The sequence below is a fragment of the Pygocentrus nattereri genome, chromosome 21 (assembly GCF_015220715.1).
Source record: "Pygocentrus nattereri isolate fPygNat1 chromosome 21, fPygNat1.pri, whole genome shotgun sequence".
In the NCBI taxonomy this organism is placed as follows: Eukaryota; Metazoa; Chordata; class Actinopteri; order Characiformes; family Serrasalmidae; genus Pygocentrus; species Pygocentrus nattereri.
Window position 1 is genome coordinate 32790049 of NC_051231.1, and position 16821 is coordinate 32806869.

At 45.3% G+C, this 16821-nt stretch overlaps 1 protein-coding gene across 5 annotated transcripts in view; it reads right to left on the minus strand.

Annotated features, from left to right (window-relative positions):
* Nucleotides 1-14801, minus strand: part of erc2 (ELKS/RAB6-interacting/CAST family member 2) — a 130303-nt gene extending 115502 nt beyond the window's left edge. For 3 of the 5 annotated variants that reach the window (XM_037532492.1, XM_037532493.1, XM_037532489.1), the window contains exons 1-2: nt 14671-14801; nt 739-1505 (exon numbers count right to left, since the gene is read on the minus strand). In XM_037532492.1, the coding sequence (XP_037388389.1) occupies nt 739-1401 (663 nt within the window). In that variant the 5' untranslated portion in view covers nt 1402-1505; nt 14671-14801. The other 2 variants (XM_037532490.1, XM_037532491.1) reach the window with 2 other exon arrangements.
* Between the last annotated feature and the right edge of the window lie 2020 nt (nt 14802-16821).

The window sequence follows — 16821 nt, forward strand, 5'->3', positions numbered from 1 at the left end:
TAAATGAGCCACTTCACCTGAAAATATGAACAAACATCATCTAGAAGATGAAGAATATTTAAACCCTTCACGTTGTCGGTCTCAGCAGGCTTATTTCTGGTACCACGGTCTGTTTTCACACATGCTCAGTCTGAGAAATCCGAAAGAAATCAGAGTTCACAGCACTGAGAAATCTGACTACTGAGCTACAATCCAGCCTCTTTATCAGATTTCTTCATCAGATTTCTAGACCTCACTTCAATCTAAGAAATCAGAGTGTGCTGTTCACATGACTATTTGAATAATCAGATAACTGCAGGAATCCGATTATGATCAGATTATTGAGCGCATTTTTTTTTGTTTTTCTGTTTTTTTTGTTTTCCTCTAAATAAAACTGCTTATGCTTTATTATTAATTTACTGTAAAACCACCAAAAACACAGTGATTTATGTTAAAAATACTTGGAAAAACTAGTCTTCAAATGTTTGATGGGCAGTGAAGATTAGATTAATGTTAGTAGTTACTGACCAGGGCTGCAGAATATGTTGTTTATTCTTATTGCATCATCAGTCTTTTCATTATTCATATCACAGACGGCAGCAAAACTCAATTTTATCAAAATATATAGTTTTAATACATCACAATCACAGTGAGTAGCAAAAAGTCAGTCACTCTTCCATATTGTGCAGCCCTTCTACTCACACAGCTGCCGTTAATCACAGCAAAGCTCAGTGACTAAAAAGCAGAAACACCTCGAACCTGATTCTCCTCGTGGGTCACCCTCATCTGCTCCTTCAGGACGGACGTGCGCGCCGCCTCCTCTTTCCTCATCACTCGCTCTTTCTTCAGCTCAGGGCTCCAGAAGCTTTTGATGCTGTTGGCAGAGGAGCCCAGCTTGCTCTCTTTGAGGTCCAGCTCGCGGCGGAGGAGCTCGTTTTCCCTCTGCATGTCCCTGAGCTGGGCCTGAAGCTCCATCAGCTCCACACCACCTCCACCGCCTCTGACGGCCTGCCTCAGCAGCACCCCCTGCTGGTGGGAATGCTGTAACATGGCCAAAGAGCCTGGGTCACCGCCATACGACAAAAGGTCGGCGTGCTGGAGACCGATGGACGCGATATTTGGGCTGCTGCCCATTGCGGTCACTCTGCCGCCGTAAATAGCGCGATTGGATGCCCTGCCCAGCGTCATGGTGCCTCTGGGATACGTAGCGGTGGAGCCTACGGCTTCGTGGTCGCTCAGGTACATGGGGCCTGAGGTGGCGTAGGCAGCATTTAAAGACTGTATGTTCTCCATAGAGAGGGTTTTGGACCCCGAGGAGCTGCTCGTAACCCGGCGGTGACCCAGACGGGGCGATCGAGGCAGACGGGGCGATCGCACCGGGCTGCCCTCAATGTGGCCCACACCCCGAGTGCTGCTGTACATCTCTGAGACCAGAGGGTGGAAGAGAGGGGGAGGGAGAGGGGGAGTGATCTGACAAGAGAGTGACTCCGTCCCTCAGAGAGTGAAACAGGCCTTACTGCATCATCCTGAGGGGAGAGACAGAGAGAGAGAGACAGAGAGAGAGAATGAGAGAGAGAGACAGAGAGAGAGAATGAGAGAGAGAGAGACAGAGAGAATGAGAGAGAGAGACAGAGAGAATGAGAGAGAGAGAGAGAGAGAATGAGAGAGAGAGAGAGAGAGAGAGAGAGAATGAGAGAGAGAGAGAGAGAGAGAGAGAGAGAGAGAGACAGAGAGAATGAGAGAGAGAGAGAGAGAGAGAGAGAGAGAATGAGAGAGAGAGAGAGAGAAAGAAAGAGAGAGAGAGAGAGACAGAGAGAGTATTAGAGTATTATTTTTTTATCTGCAAAGTCAGACGGTTTAGATGTGAAGCAGATGGAGGAGGTTTGTAAGCAACTAAGTTGCAAATGACCACCCAACTTACTGACCTAGCAATCCAGTTAACAAGCTAGCAAGCTAACTAGCTGTCTAAGAGAAGAGAAGAGAAGAGGGGAGGAGAGAAGAGAAGAGAGGAGAAGAGGGGAGAAGGGAAGAGGGGAGAAGAGGGGAGAAGAGGGGTGAAGAGAAGAGAGAAGAGAAGAGAAGAGGAGAGAAGAGAAGACAGAAGAATAGAAGAGAAGAGAAGAGAAGAGGGGAGGAGAGAAGAGAAGAGGAGAGGAGAGGAGAGAAGAGAAGAGGGGAGAGGAGAGGAGAGAAGAGAAGAGAAGAGGGGAGGAGAGAAGAGATGAGAACAGAACAGAAGCGGGGATTAGAGAAGAGAAGAGAAGAGAAGAGAACAGAAGAGAAGAGAAGCGGGGAGAAGAGAAGAGGAGAGAAGAGAAGAGAAGAGAAGCGGGGAGAAGAGAAGAGGAGAGAAGAGAAGAGGGGAGGAGAGAAGAGAAGAGAAGAGGAGAGAAGAGAAGAGAAGAGAAGAGAAGCGGGGAGAAGAGAAGAGGAGAGAAGAGAAGATAAGCGGGGAGAAGAGAAGAGAAGAGAAGAGAAGAGAAGCGGGGAGAAGAGAAGAGGAGAGAAGAGAAGAGAAGAGGGGAGGAGAGAAGAGAAGAGAAGCGGGGAGAAGAGAAGAGAAGAGAAGAGAAGCGGGGAGAAGAGAAGAGAAGAGAAGAGAAGAGAAGAGAAGAGAAGAGAAGAGAAGAGAAGGGGTTGGAGAGAAGAGAAGGGGTTGGAGAGAAGAGAACAGAAGCGGGGAGAAGAGAAGAGGAGAGAAGAGAAGAGAAGAGGAGAGAAGAGGTTGGAGAGAAGAGAACAAAAGCGGGGAGAAGAGAAGAGAAGAGAAGAGAAGAGAAGAGAAGAGAAGAGAAGAGAAGAGAAGAGAAGAGAAGAGTACACAGGGTTCTGAAGGCTTGTTCTGTGCAGTGTTATTGGGGTCTAAAGCAGGAGATGCACACAGAGCTTAAGGACAGTAGTGACTCCACTTCAGTACAAAACACAGCACAGCGTGAGCAGCGTGACAAATGGTGATTTCGGAGAGGAAATTGTGTGGATAAAAGGCGCACACACGCACACACACACACACACACACACACACGCACACACACACACACACACGCACACACACACACACACACACACACACACACACACACAGTAAGTGGCCTGTGTGTAAGCGTTTGGACACGGCTGTGTTTGATGTGGAGAAGGTGAGTCAGGAGCTGCAGGGCACTGAGCTTTGGCAAGGAGTCTCACACACACACATACACACAAACACAAACAATAGTTGACAGTGCTGATCACCTCTGACCCACAACACACACTCACACACACACACACCACTTAAACCTGTGAAAAGCTACATTTTCACAGCTGGCCTGAAATAAGCAACATCATTAGCTTGAAAAATTCAAACTATGCTTCTTAATTTTCTTCTTATTATTCCACACCACACACGCCACTCCTACAGCTCTAGAGCTGGAACCACAAATCTACCAGGATGGTAGAACCCATACCTAAACAGGTTGCTTGTGCTTTGTAACTGGTTCAGCTCACAGCGTTCGTTCATTACGTTCGTCATATGAATGAATGGAGGAAGCTCAACATCCTGAAACAGAGTTATTCCACATAAAGAATGTATAACGCTTATTCCTATACCTCGTATTCCACCACTGTCAGCCTATCAGCACCGTATCAACCACCTGGAATACCACAGCAACAGCCTATCAACACCTTATCAACCACCTGGAATACCACAGCAACAGCCTATCAACACCTTATCAAACACCTGGAATACCACAGCAACAGCCTAGCAACACCTTATCAACCACCTGGAATACCACAACAACAGCCTATCAACACCTTATCAACCACCTGGAATACCACAGCAACAGCCTATCAACACCTTATCAACCACCTGGAATATCACAGCAACAGCCTAGCAACACCTTATCAACCACCTGGAATACCACAGCAACAGCCTATCAACACCTTATCAACCACCTGGAATACCACAGCAACAGCCTATCAACACCTTATCAACCACCTGGAATACCACAGCAACAGCCTATCAACACCTTATCAACCACCTGGAATACCACAGCAACAGCCTATCAACACCTTATCAACCACCTGGAATATCACAGCAACAGCCTAGCAACACCTTATCAACCACCTGGAATACCACAGCAACAGCCTATCAACACCTTATCAACCACCTGGAATACCACAGCAACAGCCTATCAACACCTTATCAACCACCTGGAATACCACAGCAACAGCCTGGCAACACCTTATCAACCACCTGGAATATCACAGCAACAGCCTAGCAACACCTTATCAACCACCTGGAATACCACAGCAACAGCCTGGCAACGCCTTATCAACCACCTGGAATACCACAGCAACAGCCTGACAACACCTTATCAACCACCTGGAATATCACAGCAACAGCCTAGCAACACCTTATCAACCACCTGGAATACCACAGCAACAGCCTATCAACACCTTATCAACCACCTGGAATATCACAGCAACAGCCTAGCAACACCTTATCAACCACCTGGAATATCACAGCAACAGCCTAGCAACACCTTAGCAACCACTTGGTCTAGTATAGCAATGGTCTAACAACTGTAGATGCAAATCCTCGTAGCTTCAGCGCTAAAACTACAGAAAACCTCAGACACCAAACAACTGAAGCTGTCACTGTAAACTTTAACCAGCCTGAGCTCAGCGTGTAACACAGCAGCGTTTCAGACCTTCAGCTTAATCTCAATCTCAATCTCTCTCTCCCTCTGTTCTCTCTCTCTCTCTCTCTCCCTCTGTTCTCTCTCTCTCTCTCTCTCCCTCTGTTCTCTCTCTCTCTCTCTCTCCCTCTGTTCTCTCTCTCTCCCTCTGTTCTCTTTCTCTCTCTCTCTCTCTCTCCCTTTATCTCTCTCTCTCTCCCTCTGTTCTCTCTCTCTCTCTCTCTCCCTTTATCTCTCTCTCTCTCCCTCTGTTCTCTCTCTCTCCCTCTGTTCTCTTTCTCTCTCTCTCTCTCTCTCTCTCCCTTTATCTCTCTCTCTCTCCCTCTCTCCCTTTATCTCTCTCTCTCTCCCTCTGTTCTCTCTCTCTCTCTCTCTCTCCCTTTATCTCTCTCTCTCTCCCTCTGTTCTCTCTCTCTCTCCCTTTATCTCTCTCTCTCTCCCTGTTCTCTCTCTCTCTCTCCCTTTATCTCTCTCTCTCTCTCTCTCTCTCCCTTTATCTCTCTCTCTCTCCCTCTGTTCTCTCTCTCTCTCTCTCTCTCTCCCTTTATCTCTCTCTCTCTCCCTCTGTTCTCTCTCTCTCTCTCTCTCTCTCTCTCCCTTTATCTCTCTCTCTCTCCCTCTGTTCTCTCTCTCTCTCCCTTTATCTCTCTCTCTCTCCCTGTTCTCTCTCTCTCTCTCCCTTTATCTCTCTCTCTCTCTCTGTTCTCTCTCTCTCCCTTTATCTCTCTCTCCCTCTGTTCTCTCTCTCTCCCTTTATCTCTCTCTCCCTCTGTTCTCTCTCTCTCTCTCTCTCCCTTTATCTCTCTCTCCCTCTGTTCTCTCTCTGTTCTCTCTCTCTCTCTCCCTTTATCTCTCTCTCTCTCTCTGTTCTCTCTCTCTCTCCCCTTCTCTCTCTCTCCCTCGCTTTCTGTCTATCTCTCGTCTCTTCCCCATTTTTGTCTCTCCCTCTCTCCAGTGCTCTCCTCCTCTCTCCTTATCCATCTCTCTCTCTCTTCTTTTTCTTTCTCTCTTCCACCTCTCCCCTTCTCTCCTGTCTTTCTTCCTCCCTTTCTTTCTTTCTTTCCTCTCTTTTCCCTCTGCCTCTCTTCCATTCTCTCCTTCTCTCTCTCCTTACCTGTCTGTGTCTTCATGTCTCTTCATCTGTCTTCTACCTCTCCTGTTCACTCCTGTCTTTCTTTCTCTCCCCCTCTCCTTCTTTCTCTCACTCTCTCCTTCCCTCTCTTCCCTCTCTTCTCTCTCTCTCTCTCATTATGTGATCTCTCTCTCTCGCTGTGTAATTTCGGAGGTGTGGACCACTTGCTGCTGGCGATAATGATGAATGCAGTGATGAGGCCACCGCCATGGAGTGGGTTGCCATGGCGACCGCTAGCGAGCTGACGAGGAAAGAAAAGCACACCTGTCTTCGCTCCTGTGAGTGAGCAGCTCTGAGTGAGCGAACGAGCTTAAAAGAGAGAGAGAGAGAGAGAGAGAGAGAGAGAGAGAAATACGTGTAGACGCTGCAGAGCTGCAGATGGCCAGGTCATCTGGGCTGTGTAGATATCCAAGAGACGGAGAGGACACTTCCCGCACTGGACTGAACGCACTCACGTGTGCATGTGTGTGTGTTTGTGTGTGTGTGTGTGTGTGTGTGTGTGTGTGTGTGTGTGTGTTTGTGTGTGTTCCAAGCTGAGGTAAAACTCGAGTCACATGTTGACTCACCACTCAGTTTGGAACTGAGACTTAAAGGGGAACTCCACCAAATTTTCTAAATTTCAGCATGATTAACTGGTTAAGAAGTAAACAGAGTCGTTCAGAGCGGTTTGGTGTGAAACGCTCTGTTCTAGATAAACTCACAATCAGAACTGTTCACAGTGGTGGTGACAGGAACCAGACGTCCACCTCTAAAAGCTCCCTCACAGAAAGTTCCTACATGAAATGATTATGATGTCTGAGACATTTTTGCCAATCCAATTGAATTCATTCCGAGACTGAGGTGTTTTTTCTCACTCTACTCAACAATCTGATGAAAATCTCTGTATACGTTCACAACAAAACTAATCAGATTCATAATAATGCGTGTGCATAGAGAACCACTTAGTGTAGACGTTACCATGACAACCAGGATCATGTGAGTCCAGTCAGAGTGAGATGAGCAGCAGTGAGCAGTGACTGTGTTGTTAACTGCTTTAAAATGATGTCAGACTCAGGAAAACGTCCTTCACATGTCCTTATTAAAGAAGGCCGAGAGGAAGATGTCGTGCTCTGAGACACATAAGCTGGACGTCCGTCCCATCGCCGTCTTTTAAAGATCAGAGATCAACTTTCCGATAGGGAATGTAATCAGATACAGGCGTTTACACGGATATTATTCTTCTATTTAACGGATTATTTACAGGATTACCCACCTCGACCCATCAGATAGAAACTGTATTCTGACTGGCCTCAATCAGACCAGACTATTCTGACTGAGGTTTTTATATGGACGTGTTATATTCCGATTGAGCTATTAGTCCGATTATCAGGCTACATATAAACGTGGCTATTGTTTCACAGTTCAATTTTCCATCATCAACATTCCATATAAACTCTGAAGACTTGTGTAGGTTCACTGGTGGTTCTAGATAGTAAATAAGATGTCTATATTTGTGTTCTAGTTGTGGCGACCCTTGGTTAGTTTCTCTATAATAATGGAGCTTTTCATATCAAACCGCTCTGAATGACCGAGCTGTACAGGATGTACAGAAATTTTAAAAATCGATGGAGTTCCCCTTTACTTTAAAAACCGGTGAGTGCTCCTTTAAGACACTGGGGTCATCCAGTCTCTGTCTCCACTGCTCTGTTCTGCACTTCACCTGTCAGCGTGACCCAGCAGAGCCGTCCGACACCGTTACTGCTGTAATGAACGAGTGCACATTCATCTCCATCCTAACAGCTCCATCAACCTCAGGAGACCACGATCCACTGACTCCCTCTCTCCCCGTCACTCACTCCCTCTCTTCCTCCATCCCTCACTCCCTCTCTCCCTCTATCCACTGACTCCCTTTCTCCCTCTATCCCTCACTCCCTCTATCCACTGACTCCCTGTCTCACTTCATCCCTCACTCCCTCTCTTCCTCCATCCCTCACACCCTCTCCCTCTATCCACTGACTCCCTCTCTCGCTTCATCCCTCACTCCCTCTCTCCCTCCATCCCTCACTCCCTCTATCCACTGACTCCTTCTCTCCGTCCATGCCTCATCCCCTCTCTCCCTCTATCCTACCTTCTCTCTCCACTCTCTCGCTTTCTTTCTCTCCTCTTCCCTCTATTTTCTCACTCATCTTTCTTTCTCTCTCTCCTACCTCCCCCTCTCTCTCCTCTTGCTCTCTTCTCTCCTCCACCTCTCTCCTTCTCTTTTCTCTACTTTCTTCTTTCTCTCTCTCTCTTCTCTCTCTCCCCCCTCTTTCTCTGTATTTATTGCTCCCATACCGTTCTTTCTCTCCCTACCCCCTGTTTCTTTCTCTCTCCCCTTTCTTCCCTCTCTCTTTTGCTCTCTTCACATTTCTCTCTCAGAAATCACTCCTTCTCTTTTTTTCTCACTTTCTCTTATTGTGTCTCCTCTTCTAATTCCTCTTTACTCCTCCTTTACTGTTGCTCCTCCTTTTTTGCTTCCCTTTCTCTTTCAGTCCTTCTCCTTCTGTTTTCTCTCTCTCCATCTCTTCCTTTTGCTCCTGTGTCAGTCCTCTTTCTCTTCCTCTGTCTGTTACTCTCATCTATTTCTCTTCTCTCCTTCAATCTTTTCCTCTTCTATTTATCGCTCGCTCTCCTGCCTTCTCTTTATTCAGTCATCTCTCATTCTCTCTCTCTCTCTCTCGCTCATTCTCTCTCTCGTTCTTTTTCACTCTCATTCTCTCTCTCTCACTCTCTCTCTCTCATTCTCTTTTTCACTCTTTCTCTCTCTGTCCTTCTCTCTCTGTCGCTCTCTTTCTCACTCTCTCTCACTCTCTCATGCTCTCTCTCTCCTTCTTTCTCTTTATTAAGTCATCACTTTTTCTCTCCATTTCCTCTCTTTATTTTTCTCTCCATCACTCCAGCTCTCCATCTTTGCTGTCTCTTTCCTTCTTCTCTTTCTCTATTTCTCATTTTCTTCCTCCTTTCTCTCTCTCATTTTCTCTTATTCTTTCTTTTCTCTCTCTCTCTCTCTCTCTCTCTCTCTCTCTCTCTCTCTCTCTCTATCTATCTATGTCTCTCTCTCTCTCTCTTATCTATCTATCTATCTATCTATCTATCTATCTATCTATCTATCTATGTCTCTGTCTCTCTCTCTGTCTCTCTCTCTCTCTCTCTCTCTCTCTCTCTCTGTCTCTCTCTGTCTCTCTCTCTCTCTGTCTCTCTCTCTCTCTCTCTCTCTGTCTCTCTCTCTCTCTCTCTCTCTGAACTCGAGGTGGACATACACAGCTGTGTGTACCCAAGCAAAGAAGGCAAATTACCCACAATTCACAGCATGCTGAAATACTACAACGTGTTAAAGAGATGGAAATAGACCGGAGCGTAAATCTGCTCCAGGCAGCGTCAGGCAGGAAACCCTGAGGTCTCACAGACATCACCTCTCCACTCACTGCGGCTGCATCGCTTCATCGGTTTATCTGTGAGCTGCTCTGAGAGCAGGACACAAAACCGGCTCGTCAGCCGCAGCCCCTCCAACCCCATTCATACACCCCAACACCAACAGACACGCTGAGCGGCTGCGTCTCCCTCCCAAAACACCGCAGAAATGGGCTTTTCACCCGAAATGACCTGAAATCTACCCCATCCATCAGTATTTCCCATTGTGAGATGCTTGTGTACTAATTAAAAGATCATTATCTTATTTCTAGATATTTTATAGTTTTAGGTCACGTAAAATGATCTCACTGCGCTGGCACTCACTATAGTTTTGCTGGTTTCCAGCTCATTCCTTAAAACAAGCAAAATAATCACCAAAATAGTGAGAAAACTTAATAAAATTACTGAAAACATTAAAAAATTGTCTAGCAATGAGGTAAATAATCTAACATTTAGCTTAAAATAATGGCAACAGGAGAAATATTACATTTATTTACTATATTTAAGATCATTTTACTTGACAAGATACTTTTATTTGCACTGCACAACCAGCAAAACACGTACAGTGTGAACTCCAGCAGCTGGATACAGAGCATCGCGTCCAGATATCCAGAACTATTGTACTCCATGACCCTGAGCACTGTTCAGTTCCTCAGCGCGTCACACAGCATTTCACCATTACTACATTGAACTAAAGCCATACTGAGACCACAGAAAGCCTCAGTAGGTCACACGTGGCTTGACATCCACACAGAGAAAGGCAGCCATTCTTTCAGATAAACAGACAGACGCTAATGGTAAGCTAGCTCAGCTAACGTTACTAGCCTAGCCTTTTCCAGCTCATGTCTTTCCGCTGGGAAGCAGCCAGTCTGTGAAGGGGTAGTAAACTGATACTCAGCAGGACGAGTGGTGCTTTATTTTATTCAATTTATATGAGTAGAGCGTAAAAATGTACTTGAACGTGGAGTTTTTGGGCTCTACCTGCTCCAGGACGATGCATGACGCGGTGCGTCCAGTGTGTGACGGCCTTCTTCTGTTCTCGCGTTTCACGTGACGTCACGCTGTGTCGTCGCTGTCATTTTGAGGACCGAATCAGGGAGCGACGCCTGCGCTGAGCGACGCCTTTAATTAGCTGTGCTTTGTGAATGATCGACCTGCAAGAGGCCTCAGAAGCCGAGAGACACTCAGACCTTTAATTTAGTGTTTTCACTCCAGGTTTGGAGCCGCTGCTCTGCACAGTTCAGTGTTTCTCTGCTGTTCACGCCTCGTTCAGCTCCAGAAGGGATTAATCAGCTGATAATACCAGGAAACCAGTAACGCAGGGCAGGGGTTTCAGGACCGGAGCTGAACTCTGAACTAGCTGCTCCAGCAAACTTACAGAACCACGACGTAGTTTTCCGCCCCACGACATTCAGTCTGATATTTAACGTTTGTTTCTCCATTTAAACGTCATTTAAATCAGAAACAGAGAGTGAAGTTAGCCCGGTGGTCCGCAGCTCCGTTAGGGGGACACCTGTTCATCTCTCGGCTGATAACATCAGCTAAATGATCTAAAGGCCTGCATTGATCCCGTCTGTGTTAATGAGCTGATGTCGTTTCCCTCCTATGATCAGAGTTTATCTCCTCTTTATGAACACCATGGGATCCTTTGCCCACCCTGACGTGAAGAGCCGGTGGGCTTCTGTGCTTTTAAATGCTCTGAGAGACTCCCCAGAATAGGGGGAGGGGCTGAGAGTGAGATCAATATAAATGTAGGAAAACACAAATTTGGTAGCTTTTCCAGCAGTTTAGGTGGGATCAGGAGTTCAGGGGGAAACTGTGTAAGGATCTCAACCTGTTCTATCGACTCTGTCGAGGAACGTTTTTCTCTTCCAAAGTAAGGAAAGTAAATTTAGTTTATTTTTCACCTCCGGTTATGTTTATAAAGTGAAGCAAAGCCAGAAATCTGGTCCCAAATATGGCGGGAACAACAGAAAAATCACATGACTGGAAACCGAAGATACACGAATTCACAGTCGTATAACAGCAGCTGCTCAAATTGTGGCCTAAAACTGTCAATGCCTCTTAACTACTACACTGGCCTTGCGGTGCAAGACATGATCTAGTAATGAAAATACATGTCTGGGGACAATTTGTTCAGCTTCTGCCACTAACAGCAGCACCACCCCCCCCAAACCCTCTAGCACATGCTCTTTTAACAGAGTACAACAAAACAAGCTACCTAGCAAACGCTATAGCTAACAGAAGTGTTTTCTCTTGAGGTGATGTTTAGTTTCCACTCTAATAGGCATCTAATATGTTCTGACCCATGTTTAGCCCAAAATCTGGTCTGGTTTTCCTCAGATGTCCTTATAACAAGATCACGCCTGGCCCCACGAGACTACTACCGCAATTGCTGGTTTGTGTGGGGTGTTTTGTGGAGGTCTTAAGTGACTATGTACTGTAAACGATACCAATATTAACAGTTGTGCAATATGACATTTATAGGAACATAAACAAAGTGCAATATGGAATATGTATAAATGTGAAATCAAACAGGCTAAAATATGGTGAGTCTGGCCGGGAGTCTGTTATACCATATGACTTTACGTATTAACGTCAAATGCCCAGACTCAAAACGAAAGTCTGGCTCCAAGTTCAGACGGAGTTCTCTTTGAATTCTCTTTCATCTGCTCAGGGGAGGGGGGCAAAGCACAGCCCACCCTACAAAATGTTCTCCAACATGTTACCTGCAATTACACATTTCCACCAGAGAGGTCTCCAAATCCTCAAATCTTACATAGTGCAGCTTCAACGACCTCACGCATTGATATTCTGATTGAAATGCACTGTAGAGTTCACCACTATTAAAAGAGACACATTCGCACAAGTTGTGGTGCTTTGTTTTCCAGCTGCTGTCGTCCACAGCTACAGTTTTCTCTAACAGCTCATTCACTACCCAGCTCCTGTCTCTTTCTCACTCCTTCTTCAGCACAAGAAAACTCTTACACATTTCCCCCAGCAGTTCCTGGACCCACCCTCTACAATAAGAGTCCTCAGCAAAATAACGATAAACTGCGATAAAGGCTAGAGAATGCACAAACTAAAACTAATACGCAAAAGCATTTCTTGAACACGCTGCAGTATTTAAGAGGAAACATGTGAGCTCAGAAACTTGTCTGTGGATCATGGAGCACAAAACAGGGCGATTTTCGAAAAACAGCAGTCACCCTTGCCCGGCCTAGACCCAGGGCTCATCTGGATGATAATGGCAAACTACACATTGACTACAAGCACAGATGTTTATGGGTGTTTTAGGTTATGTTCAGACTGCCAACCCATATCTGAATTTTGGCAAATGAGTCAATCTACAATTTTTTTTCTTTTTATCTATTCGTAGGAGTCACTGGTGTTACCGATCGTCATCGGTGTTCCACATAATGAAGAAAACACCAGAGACGTTTTTAATGATCAATACATTTTACTAAACGGCTGCTACAGAACATCAAACCACACGCTGTCCATCAGGGGACGTCCACTAAAATATGGAATTTAATCCATTTATATTCTATTTTTTCACAATTACCTCAGAATAAAGTCGGTCACACCAGTGACGTCAGCTAAAAGCTTCATATGAGATCAGGAGCTGAATGAGAAGATCTCTGAGAGCTGAGAGACACAGTGGACTCACCATGAGCTTTTCTTCATAGATCCTCAGAAAACAGGTAAATGGAAATCGAATGACGTCATCAGAGTGACTTTTATTAGAAAATAAGGGAGTTTTTGTTACGCGGAAACACCAGTGACGCAACTTTCATCACATATTTTAGCCAATTTATTTGCCTTTTGTCTTCTTTGTCAATTAAATGAGATATTTTTCATAGTCATGTACAGATTACTGCAGTTATAATTGCGGAAAAACATGTTTTTTTACCTCAAAACACGGCCTCAGCCTTCACACATGACAGAGGAGGAGCTCTTCTGTGGTGCCTGGAATCCTATACGACTGATTTAAAAACCAGTATTGCTGAACTGATGGCTAATTGTGAAAACAACTGATTGTTTTATTTTAAAGTGCAAATAAATTGTAAGATTAACGTTTTTACAACGTTGTAACAAGTGTGATATATCTGTAAACGCTAGGGACACAAAAATGGACGTTTCCAGAGAATGACTCACATCCTGACCTCAGCATTTGGCCGAATCTGGACGTTCTGGACGCCCAGAAAACATTTGAAAGTGTCTTTAATGTCACTCACCACACTGCAAACAACACCGATGTCAAATCCAGAGTGAAGGAGGTGCTGGGGTTCAAGATCAGCGCCGAAGATTCTCACTTATGCCTCATGAACTCCAGCTACATGGTTACTAATGCCTACGACGTTACCACGGCAACCTATGCAAATAAGCTGGTGATGTCTGGACACACAAACCTGATCTGGTCACTAGCCTTAGAGCAGGACAACACTAACAGCACAGGACCAAAACCGTGAAGAAACGATCCACACCTTCGCACCAAGCGACAAACCTGGCAACCACCTGGAACAACTGCCCGTTGCTTTCTACTACGAATGCATTTTGAGCCGGTAGGCTTTCCGTTCTTTTCCCAAATACACAGATGATGCTGAAACGGCTCTCTGTGGTAACTGACCGTGTGTTAGAGATGCAACAGACGGGCTGCTAAAAGCCAGAGAGCACCTTTAAAGCCTCATGGTCCTCACACTGCTGAGGGCCACTGCCAGGCAGCCACATCACTGCAGCTCAAGGCGTTGTCTGTGGGGCTTGAACATTGGATGAGCAACGCATGATGCCACATAGCCAAATGGACATGGATGAGCAGCACAGAGAGCAGATACAGCCCGCACGCAGCACACAAAGCCGCACCGCTACCTTCATAAAGCACCGCGGCTGCTCGCAGGGACGTCAATCATGTCCATTTTTAGCACGCGGCTGCCACTACGGCGGATCAAAGAGACTCATCAGTGATTTCTGGGTTTGAATCTCCTGATGACAGTCGGTCAAGCAGCGTGGCTGGTTTAGAGGCGGACAGCGCGTTTTAAATGGACAAGTCGCGTCGTGTTCATAGGACGAGACACCGGGTAGAGGTGCACAAATATTTGCACATCAAGGGGTGGGGGGGTTTGGGGGGGGGGGGTAACTGGCCCCGACTCAGACCCAGCTGAGCACACACTACATATATATTCGCCAGCGTCTTGTTCGAATTTTCCCGTCCCACCTTAAATGGTGCAGCAGTCACGTTCTGGCGCCTCATTTAAGATGGAACGGAAAATTCGAACAAGACCCTGGCGAATAAGACGCTGACTTACCTATACAATGTAGACAATGCAAAGCGGCGACCCCCAGTCCAGCATGCCGGGGGGCAATGCACTCCCCTTGCGTTCCTCCGCGATTAACACTCGTTTATCTTCATCCGCGAAACACATCATTTACTCGTTTTGTTCCCCAGATCGTTCTTACCTGTTTTTTTATTCTCCTCGGCCGCGGGAGAGCCGTCCAGCTTCGGCAGCGGCAGCGGCAGCGGCATGGCGCGCTGTCATTGGGCTGTGAGCCCGGTACTCGGCCAGGAGGAGAGCAATTAAAGGGCCAGAGCAGAGAAACAAACACGAATCACTTCACAGAATCGATTCTCTCGCTTCAAGGAATCGTACTGATTCATGTGATTCACCATCCAGAAGCTGTCATATTGCAACTCCGCATGTTCAGCAATCTGATTCGATTCATTGAAAAATCCTCTCACTCTCCTGATTCACCAGCTCGATTTTTGATTCATTCACAAATGCCGTGAGGGTATTTGTGTGTGTGTAGCTTAGCTACACTTATTAAAATTTACAATACAATATTAATGCTAATTTTGTGCCTCACTTTACGGATTCGATTCGTCGCTTCAAGGAATCGAACTGACTCGTGAGTCACCATTCAGAAGCTGTCATATTGCAATTCTGCCTGTGTAGCAATCTGATTCGATTTCTTCAAATATGCAAATCTTTTCTTTAGTGTCCGGATTCATTTAGGCGAGTCGATTTGTGATTCATTCAGAAATGCGGTGACGGTATTTGTGTTTGTGTAGCCTATTTATGGGTATGAAAATTTACAATACAGTATGAGTGCTAATTTTATGTATCACTGCATGGATTCGATTCTTTCGCGTCAAGGAATCGAACTCGACGAATTCTGAATCATTTGATTCACCGCCCACATTGGCACCTTCAAAGATTGATCATGCCATTTTGACCAGTTGTCTAAGCTACAGGCCATCATGGACAATGGCTCTCACCCGCTCTATGACACAGTGATGAGACACAGGAGCTCATTCAGTGCAAGACTCGTTCTACTGAAATGACCACAGAGGTCATTCTTACCTGTGGTCATCAAACTCTATAGCTCCACCCTCAGTGCGTGATTCACAGTGTGTGGTTCATCTGTTCTGGTTCATCAACTCAATACCAAACAGTTCATATGTGTAATAATAATAATTGTGTGCAAAAACTCAGAGGGACAATAATTTGACCTGCTTTATACCAGATGATTCATATTTATTATCATAGTCACCGCCACTTTACTGTATTCAGAAGAGCTTAAATCTCGTGTACATATTGCAGGTTTCTCTTTATCTTTGTTTTAAATTATAAAAGTGTTTATTCTTTTACATAAATGGCTGCAACTGTAACAACTGCAATTTCCCTCTGGGATCAATAAAGGGTTCTGATTCTGGTTCTGATTCTGATTATCTATATATTCAGTTCAATTCAATTCAATTCAACTTTACTGTCATTATACAATACAGGGTAGTACAGTATAATGAAACACTATCAGGCTACTTTTCCAGTGCAGTAATAAAAGATAAATACCAAACAGTGCAAAGACAAAAGACTAGACAAGATGTGTATAGGCGAGTGTTATAGGTGTACTGGACGTATAGACAGTTAGTGCATAGTCAGATATTCGAGTGTATCAGGTATATAGACAGAAATGTGCTGGTGAACTGCAGGACAGTAAATGCAGAAGTACTAGTGGTGTAAACAGTGATCTGTATATAAAGTGCAGGTACAGAGCAGCAGCATAATGTCCAGGTAACATATTAAATAAACAGTAACAGTATAAATATATAAATATACTAGAAATAAGGCTTAGCCAGAAATGAGGTGCACAGCATACAGTCCTCTGAGCTGGTGGAGCTCAGTGTGTAGAGTGCTGGGTGGTCAGGCTGGTCAGTAACAGACTGTAGTGTTGTTGTTAAGCTCAGGTCGACGCTGCCGGTGTGACCAGTTTGACAGCTTGGGGATAGAAACTGTTCTTGAACCTGGTGGTTCTGGCTCGGATGCGCCGGTACCGCTTGTGGTTGTTGTATGTCAGTATAACAGTCTATGATTCACCGATTCAATATCTTCAAATATTCTAACGTCTCATTCACTCTTCTGATTCATTTAGGTGGTTTTTGATTCGCTCAGACAGTGTAGCCAAGCTGATGTTATTAAAATTTACAGTTCAATATGAATGCAAATTTTATGCATCACTTTATGGACTTGATTCTTTTGCGCAAAGGAATCGAGCAATAGGTGAGTTTTGAATCACTTTACTTGATTCACCACCCAGACTGGACATTCAGAA